We start from the raw sequence: 22,971 nt of genomic DNA, 5'->3' as shown, positions 1-22,971 counted from the left end.
TTTGAATTGTTGGTACAATAAGTCTCTTCTTTACCGGTACGCTTTAGTTGTCAAAAGTGGTGTTTGAGGTTATGTCTTTTCAGGAAAAACTGGTAAGTTTCAATTCAAAAGTGTGATTTTCAAGTTTTATTGCCTAAACAGATCTCTGAGATTAGGAAACTGGGAGATGTCAGCGATAAAGACACCAATGCAGCTGTGCAAATCTATTTAGAGCTGTGTGAAGGTTAGAATTTATTAAAGAACAACACAATCATATTCCAATTGGTTTTTAGTGAAACGGTATCACGACGTGGAATATAAATATAATGACCAGTTAAAACAGCTTTATTTTACTGCCAAACGACGGAAGTCTGAGGGGGCTTCAGTTTTTGTGCCGCGGTGCTCCACAGACGATTTGAGTTTCAATACTTTGCAAGATTTTTTTCAGTTGAGTTCCAGGTAGTTAGTTTTTGATCAGGTCTGCTGTGGAAAATATGACGCAAACCGTACGTCTTAATTTAAGGCAAAAAAGTCATATTTTTCTATTTAAAAATGTTGAAAGGTGACTAACCACGTCAGTAAATAATTATTCATTGTTTTTAATTCCTCCTTTATAAATAATTATCGCTGATAAAAGTCAGTTAACAATTGATGGCCTGCTTTTCCAAAGCAAACCTGATCAATAAATTGCCACGAGTTGTTTTATGGTATTTGTAGTGTCTTCTTGGCCCTTGTGAGTTCAGATTCAACTTGTGTCTTTTACCAAATATCTGATGGATTGGAAAAACCTGCTGAAAGCAGTGCCAAACACTTGAAATTAAATAAACAAGAAAAATTGGATACTGCAGTCAGGAAAAATCGAAACTTATTAACTGAGGCCGCCCTGTGTGGCATTCCGGTTACCATAAGGGAGTCAAGTCAAAAGCCGGTATAGATAAACATGACTTTATTCATAACATTGTAAATATTTAGTGATGTACGAATATAAATAATAAAATATTATTTACTGAAGTCAGCTTATACATGTTTGTAGGTATTAAAACTTACATATAGGTATATAGTTAAAGCATCAAAAAATAATAGATTACATTAGGATTAGTAACTATTTACAATGAGCGTGATCATTTTAAAAACAGGCACTTCCCAAGAATTTGCATAAAATTTCAACAGTCTTTAATACATACTGGAAGAGCAATAACGTGACTCTACTTGGAAAAAATGCAATGAGTAATATTCACCTTCAGAGTATGTACCACGAACTATGTACAAGAACATCCAGAAAATTAACTGCCAATTAACTAAATTACAAATCTTACACAATAAAAAAATCTATTCAAAGTTATTGTCTCACGACAAATTAACAATGTGACAAGAATTAATTAGTTAATTTGCCACAGTGTTAAATTACTAATTGCATGTACGAACCGCGACGATCCTCATATGAACTTTCAATACTGAGATCTTATATACAAGGCTTTGTTCATGTAATTTATTCAAATTAAAGCAACGGTTGTTCATTGAAAATATCTACAAACTATTGTCAGCACCAGTCAGCTATGTACGTAAATTCTCTGAACAGATATTGGTCTTGTTCCGTCAAAGGCCGTGGCTCTTTCGGGGGCGTCAAATGTGGCTTCTCTGATGTGAACTCTTCGTCGAAGTTGCTCACGTCTTCCAGAGATTGCTGCAAATTTACAAAGTTAGTACTGAAGTGTTACATAGGGTCGGTACGTACAACTGTGGGGACAAACGGAGGCGGTATTCTTCGGTGTAAGAGCTCATCCCACAAGATGTGGCGGAAGAACGCTTGCTTTTTCACGTCTTCGGCGTCTCTTTCGCTGGAACCTAACCGGCGGTCTGGGCTCTTGCGCAACAACTGAAAGAGGCGATGATTTATGGAAAATGCAAATATAACCAAGGTGTTTTATTTTAAATTTTAGGAACTAATAAGAGAACCCATAAAAATTTGGTAGAATCTAAGATTAACAAAGTTCTCTACTTTTTATACATCAATAGATCCTAGATTACGAAATTCTTAGCTTCTGATAACTGAGAATAAACGAGCTCATTACTATCGGTCCACTCATTAAAAAGTTAAGTTGGCAGCAGCTCCTAGCGATTTTTATTCGTAACAGTTGGCAGCAAAAGCATTTGACCTTGACGCAATAGTAGCATGCTAGAAGCTAATCGTCTTACGCACGATTGCCAAAACTTGTTAAATTTCTATTGAAACCTTTCTTTTGCAACAAATTTTTAATTAATTATTGATTAATACACTCAACTTTGACAACGTGTTAACCTCAAAAATCACCACCTTCAATTTTCCCCCAAAGAATTGAAAGCCAGATTTACACCCAAAAATTTTCGAAAACTTACATAGGAGAGTGGACTGATAGCAATGAGCTGGACTTTATTAAAGAATCTACATCAAAAGGTGTGAATGAAGCAAAGAGCCTATAAAAATCTAACACGAATTTCCACGCGAAAATCCAAAAACTTACCCTTCTCATGATTGCAATAGATTCCAAAGTTAGGAACCTCGGATAACGAACTTCATCATTCACAATCGAATCGAACACTTCCTCTTCGTCATCTCCCGGGAATGGTGACTAAAAAAGCCCAATTAAGATTTTCTTCCACACAGCTCGTTCTATCTTACCTCTCCTACCAACATTTCGAATATCAAAACGCCCAACCCCCACCAATCCACTGCTCTCGTGTACGACGTTTCCGTCAACACCTCCGGAGCTAAAAATTCCGGTGTTCCACAGAACGTCCCCGTCCTATCCCCGAATCCCATTCCCTCTTTACATAGCCCAAAATCGGCAATCTTTACATAACCATCTGTATCCAGCAGAAGATTATCCAACTTCAAATCACGATAGATAATTTTATTTTCGTGTAAATATTGCAAACCCAAAACCACACAAGCAGCATAAAAGACCGCTCGAGGCTCAGTGAAGACATCTGCGTGGATGTGCATCATCAAATCTCCACCAGCGGCGTATTCCATTACGAAACAGACATGAGCATCTGTTTGGAAACAAGCGAAGAGGTTAACTAAGAAAGGATGTCGGATGGAATTGGCCACTTCGAAGATGCGTTTTTCGGAAAGGAGGGATTCCACCTCATCTCTGGCGATGATGTCGCCTTTTTTCAATGCTTTGATTGCGAAATATTCGCCGGTGTTGCGGTATTGTGATAGGATGACTTTACCGAAATGGCCTCTGCCTAAGACGCTGATTAATCGGAAGTTTTCGATACCCATTCCGGTATATTGGGAATGACGGCGGGACTCGTATGCACTGTCTCTATAGCCCAGTTCGCGTGCTACGGGGCGGTGCGCCACGTTGGCGGCCTCGAGAGGAGGCTGGAAGATTTCAAAGTTAAACATAGCAATTTCGAGGTGGGTGTAGTGTAAGCAAGCAAAAAATGTTTCTTCGATCAAACAGCACTGGCGACTTAATTACAAAACCTTTTCTAATTTCTGGAAATCTCTCTGCGGTCCCAGTCATTAGAAATAGATTTTATAATTAAGCCGATTATGAATTACAGGTGCATAATCATGCATTAACTAACGATTGACAAATGACCTTTAAAAACCAGCCTGTATATTATTTATGGGTGAGAACTAAACGTAAACCTAAAATAATTTCTACAGTCAGATGGACAGTGTTAGATAAAATGAAGTTAGTTTAAACCAAAACATTACTGTTGTCGAACCACCAACCATCAAGCAACCAAGGCGTTAAAGCGACTAGCTACCAGAGATGCATGGGTTATCTAAAATGCTGTAAATCATGCAAAAGAAATGGGCCAAAACTCAAAAAACGCAATGATGTTAGTAGTAGCCCCAACAATGTCCAAACAAAGACCCAAAAGTACCTCGTCATCTGGAAACTCAATTACGGGCTGAGGACTAGGAGGAACCAATTGCTCAGGAAGCACTACAGGTGTAGGAGGTGTAGTAGGAATCAGAAGAGGTCCCAAACGAGACATCTCCTGTTCCTCTAAGAAATCAAACTCCTTTAGTGCAGCGGCACTCTGCAATTTAAAGTGTGCCTTGATAATACCGTGTAACCTGTGTAAAATAAGAGACACCAGAACTACATAAAAAAAATAATTCACCTCTGGATCAAGTCTGGGCGGTACCGGTGGCGGCGTCACGGTCATCCTCTTTTTGGCAACTGGAGGTGGCACTGTAGGAATTGGCGGTGGTGGTATTTCAGGATGAACTGCCATTCCTATGCCCAAAGGACGATGACCTCCCAAACCAAACGCTTGTGGATCGGGAGTTTCACCTGGAGTTTCCGGTTTCTCATCTTGGTCCTCCTAAAACGATCAAGTAGAAAACACTCAAAATTGTTAAAATTAAAATTACCGGAAGCATATCTGGGTGTGTCACGTTGGTATTACTACGATTTGGTATTCGTGACGATTGTTTCATCCACCTTCCCCACGTCACTATATTAATGTTCATTTGTTTCGCCCTCGGCATCACTTGTTTAAATATCCTCTTCTGTCTTTGCAACTTGGGTTGTTTGGAAATCATGGGATTTAGGAATTTGATCTGAAATTAAATTAATATTAAATCTGAATTTCCAGTGACAGCCAATTAATTACTTCAGCGAATAATAAACCTTGCGGTTCTAGGTGCAGAGCCATTCCGTGACGGTCGTCATCAATAAATTCTTCTAGTTTCAGAAACTTGACGCCGCAGAGCGATCGCCAGTCTCGCCAATAAATTCCGATTTCCAATTCACGCGATTTATCCAGTTCTATCGAAAATCTGAAAATAAACACAAACGCCTCACTCGCAGAGAACTCGACTTCAAATGTTTTACCTTTGATCCCAGGCCTGTTGTGAGCAAGGTTTCCAATTAGTTTGAGCAACTGTCGTATTATCAAGTTTGAGCACTGCCATTATGTCTTCACTAACTTCATCTTTAATACTGTAACTCTTCGACGAGCCCCGTCCGGTGACACCTTTTTTAAAAAACCTCAAATCCATCGGACTCGAACCACCATCTGCATCTTTTCGCGGTCTGCCGGGAACGTCCTCGAGAAGGTCTTGGCACCCCATAAGTCTTACTTCTAAAGTACCTGTCACTGCCGCACATCTACTAAACGTCGACGACGATGTGGCCATCTTATTGCCATTGGAGCGTTCTTTGAATGGTTGTAGGCTCGTGTAATGTACAGACAAGGGACTAAAAGTTTGAGCATTGGCTAGTTCGTCTTTGAGCTGAAGGGCAATGGGCGAGTCAGAGGGCAGTTCGGCTTTTCTGAGTTCCAAGGATTTTTTCAGCAAGTCCAACTTCATACTACTAGCTCGTAAACTGTCCTGGGCCTAAAACACCACAATTGTAACAGTTTTCTTACATAAAGGCGCTACATTAATACCTTAACTAATTCTTCTAATTGTATTCAAATAAAAAACTTATAAAAATGCATTCAAATTACTAGAACTAAGCAAAAACGACTTAAAAATCGTGACTACACAATTGCGAAGGAACACTTTTATTCGACGCGGACTCGGTCGGTGGATACCGCACGAAATTCTTCCAATTCTGCACCTCGAAAGCTGGAGGATCGCCCATCGAGCGAGTGCGCCCTCGATACCCCATGTTCAAGAAATGTCTTTGACAGTGATCGCACAAACAGTCCGGATTTTTGACCGGACCTATATGATGTCCCGGTTTTCGCACCACTGGCACTATGGGTCCGAATTTTTTCGCGATCGCCCGTTGATTTGTATAAATCCCGGGAACGATGGTAAAAGGAGCTCTTAAAGTAGGATCCATGCTCAGTTTCTGTTGGATTGCAACAGTACTTGGAGATTTGCTAGACGACGATATGGTGGGCTGGGGCGTCTCACCCTCCTCAGTCTTATTTTTGTTGTCTTTTACAAAGGTCCAACCTTTCTCCGAGTCATCGCTGCCTTCTGAGTCAGACTCTCGCGATTCAAATTTTGGTAGACTTTTATCGCTTAGACGTTTTTCTAGGTATTCTTTGATTTTTTTCTGTTGAAGTAAGAACCGTCTTTCGGTTTGCGGCGACCTCCACTGCTTTGGGTGTGTCTTGTTCTTCCAAAACTCCTCCATTTTTTTAATTCGTAACTTGTCTTCGGAGTTGGCGTACTCGAAACTATCGCTGCATTGTATACTAGCTGTACTTGGGGTTTCCAATACGTCTTTCGAAGACTCAATTTCTGGAGTTTCATCGATACTCTCGTTCTTCTCGTATAGTTTCCTGGGCACAAAGTCTAAACTCTCCGTTTGAGCAATACTGGAACGACTATGCAACAAGCTATCAATATCAGAAAAAGTGTCTTTCCAGGAAGTATTCGCGATGGAATCATAATCATCAGGCACCGTACAACTCGACATCGAATACGTCGTCCAAGACTGCGGCACGCTGGAAATACTCGAAGAAAAGTCCCTGATGGTAGAATACGAACTTCTTTTCGAAGGATACGCTGTCGTTGCACCGTCATCAAAATCAGACTCTTCCATTCGTTCCGGTTCAGGATTTTTCTCCTTACTTTTAGATCTAGATTTTCTAACGCTGTAGGGAAGTTGTGACTCCTCGGCACGTTTGTGAGTAATGCGCAGTTTTTCCGACTCGAAAACGGTCTGTGGTGTAGACGCTGTTTCGTTTTCTGATGAATCTGAGCTGGAAGATTCCATCTCAGTACCAGTGCAATACACATCGATATGAACGGTACGAGGTTTCTTAGACGCATCGCTCAACTTTGAATCTGTCGAAGAGTCTTTATCCTTCGGTGAATTTCCTTGTTTTCCGTGCTTCGGAGAACGAAGTGCTCGACGTTGACCCTGCAGAGGGGTAAAAATGATACAGTTGGGGAAAATTCAGCAGTACTTTTTCAAGGGCTTTAATTTATGGCAGTTTGATTGATCATTTGAACAGCTATTGTTAATTCTGCGGAAAATGATAAGATAAGAAATGTAGTCATGACATCAATTTCTATTTTACCAAAATTTGAAACAGCAACAACGAAATAAAATTAAGATTCGAGCTAAATGAATGTGCTTTTGGACCACCTAATATTTAAATAAATGTTAAAAAATTAGTCATTCCATATTTCTATTATTTTAAAAATGTAAGCAACCTTTTGCATAAATCTAAATGACATTAGACATTGCTGCGTGGTCGTTGAAATCCATATTCCTGTAAATATGACATAAATATGTCAGCTGCAATTGAAATATTGATTCTGGACTAATCGCTTGTTAAAATTATTCATGACTAACCGGGAGAATATTTCGTAAAACCCTTGATAAAAGTACTTCACCTTATCGTCTACTTGGAATAATCCACTTCGAAAGTAATTACTTTTCAAAATGCAATCATCACATAACAGACACAGCCCGATTTCCAGGAAAATGATGCATACATCCAATAATTCAACCGTAACTCTGATAAAAGAGTGATAAGAGGATTATTCAAAGCAGAAGCAAAACGCTGGCTACCTTCACGCTATCGAGACTATCAGGTGTGATCGATGACGGTGACTGCGACCTGAGAAAAATCGGCTCAGTTCTTCTGCGACTGTTATACTTTTTCTTCAAGCTCTTCTCCTTCTTCTCTTTGTTATCGTCGCACTTGAAGCTCCCCATTTTTAAAAAAGGCGACGTGCACTTGTCGATCATTTCGAAAGTCTGCACGCACGCATCTTTACGATTTTCGTTTTCCCTCGGTAGGGAGTTTCTTGTGTGTTCGCAGCGAACAGTACTAAAGGACGTTCCTGAGGATCCTTGTCCGCTTGGACAGTCTTCGCATGTTTCCAGAACGGGGGAACACCTTCCCGAGCAGGCAAAATCATCTCCGTAGTGCAAATGGTGGCACCAAGGGTCACCGCAACCGTAGTAGTTGTCCTTTCGATCGCACCGTAAAGTGGGAGTTTGGCATCGCAAACTTTGAGTTCTTCCGCATTGCGTATGAATAGATTCTGTCGTATCTTCCGTTCTATTTTCATCCTGGACGTTTGTGGAGAGTACTATGTTACAGGTGCTGCGACATTTACGATTGTACGGTTGAATGGGTCTTCTTGGACAATTTCCGTATGAGTTAGGAGACAAAAGGTCGCTGCCGTAGCCTGAATCATGGACTCCGAGCCTGTTCGTGTTCGTATTGGATTCTGCAAAGTTGAACGGACGCCGTGGAGGCGTGGAAGTAAAAAGAAGATTGCCTTTTTGGAAACCGTAAGATTTGGAGGTGGTGTCGCTGTGCGTTGACCGGTTGCTCGTCGACCCCGATGGCGGAGGGGTCCCCCAGACGTTCTGATTCGCCTGAGAAGTCCATGTGTATGTCATGCGAACTCCATTATCGCCTTGTTCGGTGTGGGCTTGTGGTGCGTTGTCCGACTCTGCAACCCTTGGATGGGAAATGGTAAACTCCGCGTGAACGGACCATTGTTGCTGCGGGTCCGATTTTCCATACATGACCATTCATATCTCACGTTCACGCACTCTTTTAGTTATGTCACAAACGCACGAGATTATATTTAGAGAAACATTTTTCAAGTTTTCACCAACAGGGCTGCAAGATGCGTTCGATGTAAGACGCAATTGTCCTTGGCAAGCACTCTAGACGCACCGAAAAACGTATTATCGTCGGGTACAAACTCAAACTGTCCGAGTTTCAGAGAATGCACTTCGATTCAATTGTAAACAAGCGTATTCTTGGCACAACTGTGGCGGAGTCGCATCCAGATTTCGGCTTCGATTGGGAGGCCTCACTTTTAGTCGGCCGTGCACCCGGCGATCTGTAGGAACGTAAACTGAACTCGGCTGTTGGGTCTTGGCAACAAACACCAGACTATTTCTACGTCCCATGATTTACATCATGATCCCGATACGTTCGTTGTTACTTCGTCCACAATGGCCAAATCAACGCCTCAATCCAACAATTCCCATCATAAAATAAAATGTGGCTTAACGTGCGTCCACAAACAAAAATAGTACTTCCCACATCACGTTATGTAAACATACAGTTATAGGTAGTTACCGAGTCGCGTAGTTCCTTCGTTAAACGCAAGATGTTGTTAAAATACTAGAAACTTACCTCAGAAAGCGCTTTCTTATCGCTCTTATCCTTGCTTCCGTTCTGTAAAAGTTTTATCACGTTTTTGGCACCTTCCACGACCGCCGCTTCGACCCTTAATCTATGTTTCAAATCGTCTATACGTTCTTCTAAAGGCGGTTCGATATCGCCATGGTTAACATCACCATTAGCGGTAACATCGTGAATCATTCCACGTTGCTTGGAATCAATGTCATGTCTCAACTATAAATCAAAATAGTAAGAAATTTATGCCCCACGAGTTTAATATGTAATTTACCTTGATTATTTTCATTTTTAGGTACTCTATTTTCTTTCGAGAATCTTGGAGCATCTGTTGAGCTTCTGATAAAAGTTTCTTGTCTTTCCCGGTGATGCTGTGAATCATATTTTCAGCTCCTTGTTTGACTTTCAGTTCAATATTTAATTGTCTTTCTAAATTTTCTATCTTGGTATACTGACTCGTGTTGAGTTTATCATTGTTATGGCCTTCTAGGGTGGATCGTGGTATACTATCTGCAAACAAGTGTCCTATTTAATAGTAAAACCAAAAATAAAAGAATTAATCTAATATGCGATAAAAAAGTGCGGCAAAACACTGAACTTAAATCTAGTTACCAACAATGACGAAAGAAGATGATGGAAGGATGGAGAGATGAAAGGATAATTGAAGAATATTTCTAATATTGAGGAAGAGAATGCGACAAAAAATATTTTCATGTCAAGTTGCTATCTTATTGTTGCAATTTCGTGAGAAAAAGTTGCGACAAGTTGAGAACAATAGAACGACATCTACACACAACATGTTATTAAATTATTTGAAAATATGTCATCTCATTCTCATAAAAATGTCTTCATTTTAAATTCTAAACTTAAAAATTAGTGGTTTTCTTGTTAACACCTTGTTATCCTCATATATGTTATGCTGTATACTCTGCTTAAAAAGACCTGTTCCCTTTACTAGATGTAGTTTACTATAATTATAATTACCGTGTCGCACATGTTTGGCACTGGAACGGTATTTACTCGTCTGAAAACGAACTTTTCGCCATGCACATGTGTGCTACAATGTTTTTAGCTATTTTTAACAATATAATTCTGGAGACAACAAATCCTCGAAAAGTGTACAACTGCAAGTTATAGGTCGCGTTGTGATTCATAACTTTCGCAACCAATTGATTAATTCAAATACCTAGCAATTTACAAATAAATTGTATTATGGTAATGTCAAGAATGTACACTGCAAGTATGAATGTAAAAACAAAATCCATTCATTCCATGCGCATGTTTTACTATTATGTAGGTAAACCCTCGCTGAACTTTTACCCTTTCAAAATGTATGCCATAAATTCCACTTGTATGCATATGAAATGAATCGTCTGATCTCCGCAAACGTTTGCAAATGAGTGAAAGAGTCATTGTCAAAGGCCGCGTAATCGATTAGATCCCCAAGTTCATTGCTCTTGACTCGTTCGGAATTTTTGCCTTGAGCGAATTATTGCGGTCAAAAATATATGCACTGCCTCAGAGTCGCATTCGTTAAAAAAGGAGTGTTATTGTTCACAATCCGAATCTTTTTCTACCTCTTTCTCCGCAATCGGGGACATCGCATTTTCCCAAGAATGGAGGATCCCGCGACCGCGAAAAACAGACCCAAGCATCTGCGGAATGAGAGGTGGACCGTTACGTCGCGACTCGAGCTCCTGGTGCAGTGACCTTGGAATACACGCCGCTACTGATTTCGACAAGAGAAAAGAAGGGTTGAGGTTCAGAGCACGACTGAGTGGGCGGACGCGATATGTAGGTACGGACGAAAGGAAAAGATAAATATCAACGGCGACGTGCACGTCGAGATCGTGTTGTTGCAACACCAGCTATGTGATAATAACAATTATCTGCAAGCTTGGAGATCCCGTTAACACGTACGCGCACACGACTTTTGGACAGATAAAACTGTACCTAAAATACGAGGGGGCCAAAGGAGCATCTGATTTATCTCAGTGTGCATTTTAAAGAAATAATAAAACGGTTTTTACAATAAATAGATTCGATCAACGACCACGTGTTCCTTTCAAGTTGCGCTACCTTTTTAAGTATCCTTTAAGAACTATGAAACGGATTTATTTGGTAATTGCCCCAAATGCCGTTTTATGGTATTTGTATTTATGGTACACGACTGTTTATCGAAAAAACTACTAATGGAAGCCCCATCAATAATGATGTCATTTTATTTGATGTCAACATGATAACATTACAATGGTGCGTATGATGTAATGTCGCTGTTGAAGTTGTGAAACTACAATCGTGTTGATGTTTAATTGTCGTCATATTGAGAGATCTTCTTAATCATTTTAAGCATCACTTTTACATTATTATTGTCTTCTTGAATGCAGCTCGTGATCAGGTTTTTTTTCCAATACATACTCATACTTGTTTGCACTCGATGAAGCTCAAAGCAATGTATTACAAAGCTCATTTAAATTATTGTAATAAAATACAATTACATTGATTTTCCTGACAGACGTGCATACAAATTTACCAGATTTTATACAATTATCATACACTTGTACTGTACATGCACTTGTACTGTAAACAGTTATTTAGAACAACATTAGTATTCACCTGTTGATACATTTTGGTACCCACTTTTATGGTAATAAATATCTGCATCTAACATTATCTGTAGTTTTATTACTGCTTTCGCCCTCAATTCCCAGTTTTCCTTAAAACAAATCAGTCTCAAATAGGTAATTCTAAAAACTAGCACTAAAAACATGCCCTGTATAATTAATAAAAAAAAGTTTACCTGCTGATGCAGAAAGCAGGAAAAATTTAAATTGCAATTATATTTCGTTGCCCATCAATCCGTAGAATATTATATTGACTATAAAAACTAAGTAATTAATTCATTTTTTAACTTGCTCTCACTTTAATTACCCGTTTACCACAATTTACGATTACTACGTGTCTAATAACGCCCGTTTCTAAAGAAAAACTATCAAATTAAGATTATAGTCAGTTTCTAAAGTTCCATTCATTCGCATAAGCTTAAAATTTTATGTAAACAAAATAATTAAATAATTATAAGTAGTAAATAATTATTTAAATAAACACCCCGTGGACATATTATGACGGCATTGCAGAAATGCATTCCACCCACAACCAAAATAAATTTCCTTCCGTTCACGTACGCTACAACAAGATGCTTCCTGTTTTGAAGCTCGATTTAAATTACGAGATTACGGCTATTACATTGTTGATGTCGCAAGTATCTTTGTCCATTAGCAGAAGACTTAAATCAAGACGCTTTAAATTCATTGAACATACCCCCATTTGATGACGGTGTGGATGGTGTCGATTGTCCCTGAGAAAGTATAATTTGTGATTCCAGCTCGCTAAGTTCATTTTTCAACTCTGCTAATTTCCAATTGGAATTTTTGACAATTGTAGCAACGTGGCTCAAGGATCTTCGATCCGTGGAGACTCCCCTTAGTTTTTCTGCACCTTCTTTGATCTTCAGCTCTTTCCGAATCTCCCTCCGGATAATTTCCTTCAACTCTTCTAATTTACCAGAAAGTTGAGAGTCGGAGATGTTGTCTGTCGGTAGGCCATACTTGTGAGAAAGTTCGTAAAGGACTGGGTGTCTTATGTAGTCACCCTGTAACAAAAAACGACATGACAAAAGTGAAGATTTCCTCCCACGTTCACACACACATGAAGATGTGCAGTCATTGTTCAGACATACACAATGCATCGTTAAATTTAAAAACCAATTGAGAAAGAGGACAATTTTGGGCACAACCCAGACTCGGACTTTATTGTTTTCTAGCTGTAACGTTTGCGTAATATAATTTAAGATTTCCGTCCAATCATCTGTAAGAAAAGCAGAGTTACCAACACATTTCTTGTTAAAGCCTCATATGGTTTTTGGTTATTTATACGGAGCTTCGATGCAAACGATTCCACTTTCATCAGCCACCAAAACTGGTATATTCCTATGCGATTACCTTAAAATCTACACAAGAATTTTGTGGTAGGCGGAAACGTAGGCTTCGACAACATTTCAACTAAAAATACCGCAGAGCAGCGAAAAATAAATGCAGTAACATGAAAAATTCAAACATTGAGTCATTTGACTCCCAAATTATCACTCAGTGAATGACATAAGGATCAGTAAATGAACGATAGATAATGAGATGTTGGAATGTGATAAAGGCGATAAATTGAAAACAATTCGACGCTGCCGTTGAAAAATTTACAAAAATAAACATTACCATGAATCACTATCACATGATACCGTACCAACGTAGCGCTAAAATATTTTATCTGGTACCGACAATACTCACGATTGCAACAAAGCAATGCGTGCAAATATTATTTAAAAAAATGCAAGAAGTTCTTCTGCATTTTTCCATTTCCGTGTTTCCGTGGTATTTAGTGATGCACATCACCTTCCTTCACTATTTTTCTCAACGATTATTGTATTGTACTAAGGGAGGAAATAGCAACTTTCTCCCCAGCTATAGAATTCTGATTCAGAATTAGGTAGGTATTTAGATTACATAAATATCTGACCTTGTCTTCACTTCCTTTCGCACGAGCAAATCAAATATTGAACTACTAAACTAGAATTCTTTAGTTATCACCATACTAACATCGTAATTATTTTGTCCACAAGCTCTTTCCAATATCCACATGTCCACCAAACACAACACGGAATTGAATTTCCACCAGTACAACACTAAAACGAGTGAATAACCAATAGTTCAAATCAGATAAACAGATAACGTTGTTATAAAGATAAAAAAATAATAAATATGGTATCCACAATTTCGTTCATTGTTCGCGCGATACTACCAAAAAGCAAACCCGATCTTCTTAAAACACCTAACCACTAATTCGCTCAAATGAACTTGATGAAGTGTAAAAAGATAAGGTGCTAAATTTTTATTGTTTACCTTTGTTGCGCAAATGAGACTATAAAAATCGAGTAGATACCTTCAGAAGACATAATTACTTAAGTAAATCTAGATCAGTTACATCATTTAGTAAATAGACGCGTTATGCGTGGGTCGCGTCGATGTTTCTGCTGATCTCAACCAGATATATTTATTTGATTTTATAACTGCTAATGCGTCCGGTGGTTATTTCACAGATGAATGTGCTGCAGTTCTCAGTGGTTTTATTTCGTAAGAACCAAGAGAATCTAACAATAGAAAATTAAAATACAAATGGAAGAAAGCTGGACTTGAAATCTTCACCACTTTTAGATAATTACCTGATGTTCATATCCCTTCACTGTCCTACAGAAAACAAAAAAGATCCAAAATTTTAGTCATCGCTTTTCGTTATTTCCAAGTCAACACAAGCCTTCTTAATAGAAAACTTGTTCGTCGCAAAGAAGTTTAATTTTGAAGCAACAAATGATAGATTCACCGATTTTAAGTACAAATAAATGTTCAATTGATTTATTTTTCCTTATATTCTTGTCCATATTTTCGTTATTTGGTATGAATCAGTTATAAACAAAGCTAATAACAGAACATTTTCTCTATTTCGATATATTTTTAGCCTTGTATTTATGAATCCTCGGATTATACGGCCAGATATGAGGGGTTCCATTGTAACAATGATGCCAACCTTGTCATCTTAAAATTTCAAAAGTTCATTTATCAAGAATTCAACCTTAAATAAACACTGAGAAATGTTAATTGCCAGCTAAATCCTACGTTTTGAAACATTTTGTTTCTCAATCATAACAAGATCTTAGGACCAGTTTATAGAACCTAAGTTAAATCTTTGATTTCGATTGACTTAAGATCTTAAGATCATGTTAAAGTAACATGTGATTGTGTTTCCGCCAATCAATGTCAGCAAAATAATGTTTTACGCTCTCCTGTAATAAAATCTAAAGTCATTAAAAGTTGCATCTCTCCATTTTGATTCCGAATTAATGTTAATAAATAAGTAGATCACTGTCATATCAGACAACTAACGACACGACTTTACTATAACTAACAAGTAACGCCTACTTCAGTAATACGTTGTTGAACAAACGTCGAATACTGTGTAGATGGCTGTAAACCAAGCGTTCAACAAACAAATACATACAGATAAAGAATAAGTCAATACGATAAAAATTACCAAAAATACGTTCCTTGCTTGTTCTAAATTAAATTTAAACTGTGCAATGCAATTAGAAGTAGATGCACCTCTTTCCGAGAAACTCAAAATGCCAGTCGAACTGTTTAAAATACTTCTTTCGTCGGTGCATCTGGCATAAATTCTGTGAATAAAGTGTAAAGCTCTTATGTTTACAACAATAAAATTTCTTTAAAAGTCATTATTTAGATTGAAGATTTAAAATTACAACAAGTCCCTTATTTCCATCACGAACCCAACTGGAGCGGCATTTTCAATAGAATGTAGCCCCGTGTTGATTTAATTGAATCTAAATGTGTGATTACAAATAGCGAATGTAAATAAACACAAGGCACTTATCGGTAGCCTTTTCATCGTATCCACCGGCTATTTTCAAACTGTTTATACATACATTTGGAAACAATAACACAAAGGACACTTTTAGCTCCGAGACACCCAAAAATCGATGTTAGGACGCACCATGTCGTGAAATATAATACAGTCTAAATTCAATTACCGTTGTTTTGTTTTACCTCAAAGCACTATTGTCTGAAAGCGAACAAAAGACAGCTTGTATGTAATAGATAGTCTTTAGCTCCACCAAAGTCGGGTGCTTATTATTTATTGGATGTCTAACATTATTCTCTAAATATTCCCAAGATAGTTTTCACCAATTCAAACTTAAAACCAACGAAATGATCTCCGTTGGCAATCAAATCAGATGTGTATCTCGCTCACATTAACACCAAAAAAATCCGCAACTGTAGCTGTAATTAGCGTTGCCTTTTTTTTCGTTTACTCCTTATACGTACTTGGTAACATAATAAATACACATGCTTAATACAAAACACAATGTAGTTCCACACACTGTATTTGACTCATTACCATTATCTCAAAGTACTTTCACACGGGAGAAACATACATCGTAATAATATAATGCATAAAACACCGTATTGACGCAATCACACGAAATCTGCGCAAGTCAGTTTTAATTGAATTAAGAAGCATCAAGGTAAGTCTCTTAATCCAAATGAGTGGCTTGTTTTTATTTCGAATCGGTTTCTTTTCTAGAATCTTGTTCGACGTCTTTATATTTTATCGTCGTAACCGGATGTAAAAACTACAGGTAGACATGCACGGACAGGAAATCAACTTTTACGGTGGTCTTGAGTTAAATACAAAAAAAGCACTGACGACTGTATGATGTGACTGTTTCCTTTTGAACTAAAGAAAATAATAAAAGTTCAATTTCGATTTATTTATCATTGTGGTTCAAACCGATGTTAACATTTCAAACAATACAAGACTTTTAAACTGGACCAGGAAGTGCGATGTTTAAGAAAAACGACAGAAAGAAAACTACTTAGACGTACAAGCAGCAGGATATGTCAGTCCATCAAGAAAGAATGTAAATAAAAATGGAGACGTAGCAGGTGAGATTAGAAAACTTTCAATGAGAATAAGAAGCAGAAATAAGAAGAACTGAAAATGTGTGTGCGTAATAAAAATTGAATTGTCATTTGCTTATTTTATTACATATGAATCTAACTACAACACAAAAAACTACAACGCAAAAAAGAAAAAAAAACAAATAAGAACGAGCAATTCTAATTTATTTTTTGAATAATGAAGACAAAATAAAATCAAAACCACTTGCGACCAAAAACTCACCAAATTCTTTTGCTTCATACAGCCATTAACTGCACTAAGGGACCCAACATGCCCGTGATGATGATGAGAATCCGCTTGTATTCCACTTTTTTTCAGAACGAGCATGTTCCTAATTTAACACTTCGCCTATCAAAACTTTACACTTTCATTTTGACGAGTATTTCTTTCCGTTGTCACTGACGATTATACCAATTCACATAATGCATCATTTTAGAAAGTTCTCAGCTTGCACCACTGTAATTACCATTATTTGCGTTACATTCAGACAGATGATGCGAAATGGTTGACTTTCTTGCAATTGAATTAGAATTCTTCACGCTGAATCAAAGTTGGGGTTACCAGAAGAAGGTGATGAATCGACTGGCGTCAAGATATTCGAGATTGTCCGAATTTACAAAAGCATAGAGTTCGTGGACACCAGGCAGTGTCCGCGAATTTTTGATGAGCTGAACCAGTGTGGTATGTGAGATCTGCTCAGATCAACAGAGCTGTCATATTGTAATTAACATTTCAAACTTATCGTGTCGTGACAACGTAGATTAATTTATTTAGTGATAATTATTGTTATCGTGTTATTTTAATTAATTAAAATGTATAATGTGCAGCTCAGCTTTGAAGTTTTACTTAAGAAATACTAGATAATCACATTATTCAACAAGTTGCATTTGACTATAAATTTGCAATAACCTCCTGTACCTTTCAAACAAGCCTAGAAATCAACTTTCCACAACATACTTTAAGGTGTATTCAAGAAAACTTCAAATACGATACTGTTCAAATCTTCTAAAAATATTTTTTTATTGGGTCATAGATTTTTTTTTGAATCATACAGTACATGATAATACCCACATTGTGTTAGTCATTAGGGTCAATCTGAGGTACAAGTTAAATTAAATTATCATATGTCACTCATTATCCTAAGATGAAGAAGAACAAACTTTTTTATATGGCCAAATTAAGAAACTAAAACTGAACAGAGTAAAATAAAAGGAATAAACCCAAAAAAAAATAAACACAAATTGTGCAATGTTTGAACAGTCGCTGCACATTATGATCTCGACCGTGACAGTGAAATTTTTTACCACTAGATTCTCTTTAGACCGAACCAGTGAAAGTTGAGCAATATTCCATTTAAACAAATACTTGATGGATTTCGGTTACCTTCGGATACAGATAAGATTAAAGTATTTCTGCTGTTGTGTTTAGTCATTTTTGGACTTTATACACTTGACAAATTTGAACATAAATCAACATTACTTAATATGATTTTAATTCTCACCCATCTTAAAATAATAACGCAAACTGCCAATTCTGTTTTTTCTTTAAATAAAATCAACCATTTCGCAAAGTAACACAGTCACTGGTCACAGGTTGTAAAAATATTTACATTTCAAGAGACAAGTAAACCTTAATTCTGGGTACACATCAAACACAACGCAACAATGTTCAAAGCAGTAAAAGGTAAAAGGAGTTCGATATCCAAGCGCAGGCCCCTTCCAGAGACGGATCAGTTTTGCATGCCCCCATTAAATTCTGAGATAAATTCGTGCCGTTACTGAATTTCAATAAATACACTAAAAACAACAGTTAAGTGATGATTCGAGATGTCAGTCAAAAATCTGAATTCTTTACTTTGAATGAATGGTAAAATGAAATGGCAATTGACCTTATTATGCAACCATACATGACCAGAACAGATAGTAATTTTTTCTACAAAAATGACTCACATTATGCAGAAACTTGGGTTTAACTTGAGTTATCCGCGGTGATATGAAATTTCTTGGAAAAACTCACTCAATTGCTATCTCATAATGTTATTATATTTGCATACAATGTGGACGGCAAAATATAAACACAGTCGGTCACCGTACGTTTCATTAAAGTATATCTAATTAAATTATTGCTTGTCATTTATGATCTTGTTTGGAATAAAATAAGCTGATTTAGTAAGGTGAGGTTCAAATTTATTGTCGTGTCAGTTTCGTAGAACCTAGCGGTACTGTCTTGAAAATTTCAATGCGGAAGTGCTGTGGACCTTTTATCCGGATGTTTTTGAAGAGTCGCTAAGAATAATTTTCGATACAGAATGAATAATTCTAAAGTAACGACAGCTTTTGAAGTGTGTTCACATATAAGACACAAATAATTAGAAATAACAATACGCTTACTTGAAAAATATTTTGAGATATGTAACATACTGATAATGATAACAGAAGAACAATTGATTGAAAAAGTTCAATGTATAAAAATTATAGTTGCTTTTTTCACTGAAAGAAATTTACTTACTCAATCTCGAGTTCTGAAGTGCACTTTAAATGCAATGACTTTGCAAAAAGAACGTATTATTTTAAGCAATTTAATAATAAAAAAGAAAGAATAGACAGTAGATCAGCTATTAACATTCACCTTGCAATTACATTACTTCAAGAAACTGAAACGATTTTCCCTTTCGTTGCAAATTCAGTGGAAATTCTTGTCAGAAAGCCGAACAACTAAGTATGAAGCCACATAAAGTAATTTAATTCGTTTTTAGGTTTCAGACAGAGAAAGAAATCTCATATTTTAGTTAAATTTACTACAATTTTTCGTTGGGTTACTAAATACATACTATCAATTTCCAGTCCAGTTTTCCAATATTAAATTGTGTAAAATTTACTTAAAGAAGTGACAATTTTATTGATCTTATTTATAGAAGTGCTCTCAAATGTTATATATGTACTTGACTTAAAACAAAGCGATTTTTGATTGTTAAATCTGGATACACAATCGAGTAAGGTGAAAAATGACGATAGTGCGTTAGACATTCTCAAATTTTTTTACTCACTTTAAAATGAAATGTACGTTATCTCACTTATCTACGTCTACATTTACGCAACACTTCGATCAACAAAACGACAAAATTTAATTGAAATGTATGTAAAATAACCAGTAAATAGATAAAATATTACTCATACAGAACATCAATCCTTATCACGTCACACGAATTTTCCAGAATAAACCCTAAATCGATACACTGACTACAGTTTTTTGCAATGCTTGTACAGGTGTTCTAAAACTCTGGCACTTCCTTTAAATGGGAAATTCTTCATGAAAACCTGAGATGAGTTTTCTATTATCCAATGCTGCTAAGTTGCCTGTCAAATTTTGATGGAGAATTTCCCATTAACAAAATGTGTGAGCGTTTTGGGACAGTCTGTATATCAATATGTAACTAAGTTAGTGACAAGACCTTATTGTTATTTCCACGTGTGTTTATTTCACAATCAACTGATAAATATACAGTGACGGCCAAAATAAAGTGGTACAAATCATGAAGCACATTTTTTTTAAAATTGGGCTGTGTAAAACGGGCTTTCAAAGTAGGCATAATGATAATTATTGTAGGCTTACCAACGACATTAATAAACAAAAGAAACAAACGACATTGATGCATGCTTATAATTGTAGACAATTTTTACAGTGATTAGGTTGTTTTCTTTGAAGTACTTTGAAATGCACCCGAAATATACAAAACACCTTTACTGATTACTCCTTGTAGGTTAATAATTTTTAAGCGCCTAGTATTGGTAGTTATGATAACGTCCTATTAGTAGTTCCAACAGTTTAATTTTTGGCCTAGATTACAATGTCGTTCAAAAACTCTACCACTTTATTTTGGCCATCACTGTATTATGATTTCCTAAGTTTTTAAAAGTTAGAAAGTGAGCGACCGGTCGGAAAATGCCCTCTTCCCGACCTCCAAATGCCAGGAAAGTAATTTTTTATAAAAAAAGTAAGTGAAATTACACAGTATCATTTATAGAAACAACACTATTTATTGTAGGTATCTTTAGTAAATCCTGTCTCTTTCTCCAGCAGATTACAAATGTTTATTTCTATAAAATCTTGTTAAATCTGTTCGATTGTGAATAAAATAGTATACACACCTCGGTGGAAGTTCCACTCTGATTTTCGAGGAATTGTTCCTTCCGGCTGACTGTGAACAATCTTTCGCTAAAGAAGAATGCTGAACTTTCCGGTTCGGTATGTAATCTACTATTGTTTTGCAAATGGTCACATATAGGAATGTACACGACACAAATGTATACCTCATGTACAGTTGCTGCCACAACATCAATGTGAACCAATTTTCATAAAGGTAAATCCCACCCTTATGTTCTCAGAACCGCCACTTTTAATTGTGTCATAGCTGACAGCCAATCATCAAGTTTTAAAAATTGACAAAAATATGATGCCCAAATAGTTTCAATAAATTCCCGTACACCTAAATTAAGTTGGCCTTCATCTTAACATTGACAGATTCAAAAATTAATTAAAACGCCAAAAATAATAGTGACATTTCACAGTTTGATTCAAGAAAACCTACTGTTACATAGCTGAAAAACATCAAAATGCTGCGACTTGATATTTAAAGTGAACGTGATTTTATTGAAAACGAGTGGACATATAAAAACTGGTACACATATGGCAACTAGATAATCTTTTAAGTTCAAAAAAATTATTTTGTTGACAACGAGAATACAGCGATATTTGTTTCTTGTCTTGCCACCGTCTCAAAAGGTAAACTCGGCTATAAAATTAGCTTCCATTCGATTTCCAAAACGTTTTGACACTGACATTTGAATGACTTTTTGCCCACCGATGGTATTTCGGCTGTGGTCATTTATAAAAAATATACAAGGTCATCCATATTAATCAAAGATGGCACATGTAGATCAAAACATTTGTGAAAATATAAAAATCAAAGCAACTTTTTTCACATAAAAAAACAACGGTTTTTTTAATTGTCACAAGTTTGTCAACTTTTAAATTGAACCGAATCATGTCTGAAACGACATCAAGTCCCTGATGATTAACACTGACATGAATCACCCTGTAGACTGCTTCAATGTAATTCAACAACCTGTTGCAGATTGAAATCCTTGTAATTTAAATGAAGAAACGTTCTTGAACGTGAAGCAAAATGGAACATACAACAAATTACAGCATGAAATTGGCATTTTTAATGAAGTAGCATGTGATAATAAGTTCCATATTTATCTGTCATACATTTCCTTTAGTTGTTTTCTTTGTTTTTCCCGTTTCTTATGGTCATTAGGCTGAATTAAACACACGCATTGTATGCAATAAAGCCCTAATACGATGCACTGATTGCAATGTTAATTTTGTTCATATTTGGTTTAAAGTTCTCACTAATTAATGGATTTCGTAACTGCGTTCAGTTAGTTCTTTCTGGATCGGCACTAATGTCCGAACCTTTATTGCCAATTATTTATTTAAAAGACATTAACCTTGAGAGCAGGGATAACCACAACTAAATAACTCTCCGTCTAAATAAAACTGCAGCAAAAGCCAGACACTGCGAAATAACTCGATGCACCGTGGCTCGTAGCAATTGAGTCAATTAAGGGTAATTTGTTTACCCCTTCGTATTATAAGTTATAACCTATTAATGCAAGTGTCAAATATGATAACCTAGAAAGTCGATAACAAATCCGATCATTTAGCCATCAATTAGCGTTTTATTGACCCGTCACAATTTAAAACTCAGTGTTAATAGTGACTATTAACAACGAGATAACAATAAAAATACATAATTGTTTCTCACCTGGTAATAAGAGTCGGCCATCTTGAATCCAAATTTACATCACTCAAATGTGGAATTCGGACGAATTGTTGGCGTTTTAAAGACACAAATCGGCATTGAAGTAAACGCACATATGAACTAAAAGACTCGATGAACGATTATTAAAATAGTTTAAGCTAATTATATAAATATTTGGCCACGATTTTTGTACATATCACATTACGACGCATACACGCACACTGTTTTGCCGGCGCAACGCGACTGAAATATTTTATTTTCATTGGCTGGCTAGTCGATAACATGAGATGAAGATACACATTCGTCTCTCTGTGTTGTGGAAGGTGAATTCAAGTGAATTGGGTACAACAGGTGCTCGGATAAAGTCGGAAAAACAAGCTCGAATCATGACCGGAAAATTTCAAAGCTGAAGAACAGGTAGCTTGATTTTAATGCACTTGTCAACAACGGGATTTTGATGTTTTTTTTTTATTTTAACTTTTATTAAGTTT

At 36.6% G+C, this 22,971-nt stretch overlaps 3 protein-coding genes across 6 annotated transcripts; 1 reads left to right on the top strand and 2 right to left on the bottom strand.

Moving 5' to 3' along the window:
* The first annotated feature begins 14 nt into the window (after positions 1–14).
* On the top strand, positions 15–990 carry Tsen15 (tRNA splicing endonuclease subunit 15). 2 transcript variants are annotated; one of them, XM_088031445.1, is made up of 4 exons: positions 15–92; positions 142–223; positions 273–426; positions 697–990. In XM_088031445.1, exons 1-4 carry the CDS (start codon positions 72–74, stop codon positions 911–913), a joined length of 474 nt encoding a protein of 157 aa, XP_087887571.1. In that variant the 5' UTR covers positions 15–71; the 3' UTR covers positions 914–990. The 2 variants fall into 2 exon arrangements, with proteins under 2 accessions (XP_087887571.1, XP_087887570.1); XM_088031444.1 differs by having other exon boundaries at positions 273–438.
* Positions 911–22,782, bottom strand: Pkn (serine/threonine-protein kinase N). Of its 3 annotated transcripts, none has more exons than XM_088031441.1 (13): positions 22,484–22,782; positions 12,391–12,721; positions 9,344–9,579; positions 9,067–9,288; positions 4,824–5,329; positions 4,603–4,768; positions 4,361–4,549; positions 4,108–4,311; positions 3,865–4,023; positions 2,639–3,349; positions 2,481–2,588; positions 1,715–1,855; positions 911–1,663 (listed from the first exon to the last, which is right to left on the bottom strand). In XM_088031441.1, the coding sequence occupies exons 1-13, from the start codon at positions 22,502–22,504 to the stop codon at positions 1,520–1,522; spliced, it is 3,138 nt and encodes a 1,045-aa protein (XP_087887567.1). In that variant the 5' UTR covers positions 22,505–22,782; the 3' UTR covers positions 911–1,519. The 3 variants fall into 3 exon arrangements, with proteins under 3 accessions (XP_087887567.1, XP_087887566.1, XP_087887568.1); XM_088031440.1 differs by lacking the exon at positions 22,484–22,782 and adding an exon at positions 16,876–17,109; XM_088031442.1 differs by lacking the exons at positions 3,865–4,023; positions 22,484–22,782 and adding an exon at positions 16,876–17,109.
* LOC148178237 (uncharacterized) lies at positions 5,240–9,060 on the bottom strand. The gene is made up of 3 exons (XM_088031443.1): positions 7,473–9,060; positions 5,383–6,815; positions 5,240–5,329 (listed from the first exon to the last, which is right to left on the bottom strand). Exons 1-2 carry the CDS (start codon positions 8,448–8,450, stop codon positions 5,463–5,465), a joined length of 2,331 nt encoding a protein of 776 aa, XP_087887569.1. The 5' UTR covers positions 8,451–9,060; the 3' UTR covers positions 5,240–5,329; positions 5,383–5,462.
* Positions 22,783–22,971: the final 189 nt, after the last annotated feature.

Source organism: Gnatocerus cornutus, chromosome 2 (genome assembly GCF_029298725.1).
Source record: "Gnatocerus cornutus isolate USDA-ARS CGAHR chromosome 2, icGnaCorn1.1, whole genome shotgun sequence".
NCBI classification, from domain to species: domain Eukaryota; kingdom Metazoa; phylum Arthropoda; class Insecta; order Coleoptera; family Tenebrionidae; genus Gnatocerus; species Gnatocerus cornutus.
The sequence above is the reverse complement of the archived record's forward strand: the minus strand, read 5'-3'. Positions and strand labels throughout refer to the sequence as shown.

Coding starts and splice junctions, on each gene's coding strand:
- Tsen15 (XM_088031444.1), top strand. CDS start 72: ATGTCTTTTCAGGAAAAACTG. Junction 224..272: donor CTATTTAGAGCTGTGTGAAG/GTTAGAATTTAT, acceptor ATTGGTTTTTAG/TGAAACGGTATCACGACGTG. Junction 439..696: donor TTTTTTCAGTTGAGTTCCAG/GTAGTTAGTTTT, acceptor TGGTATTTGTAG/TGTCTTCTTGGCCCTTGTGA.
- LOC148178237 (XM_088031443.1), bottom strand. CDS start 8,450: ATGGTCATGTATGGAAAATCGGACCCGCAGCAACAATGGTCCGTTCAC. Junction 6,816..7,472: donor ATAGTCTCGATAGCGTGAAG/GTAGCCAGCGTT, acceptor ACCCCTCTGCAG/GGTCAACGTCGAGCACTTCG.
- Pkn (XM_088031440.1), bottom strand. CDS start 16,980: ATGCTCGTTCTGAAAAAAAGTGGAATACAAGCGGATTCTCATCATCAT. Junction 9,580..12,390: donor CACACCGTCATCAAATGGGG/GTATGTTCAATG, acceptor ACTTGTTTGCAG/ATAGTATACCACGATCCACC. Junction 9,289..9,343: donor TAAAAATGAAAATAATCAAG/GTAAATTACATA, acceptor TTTGATTTATAG/TTGAGACATGACATTGATTC.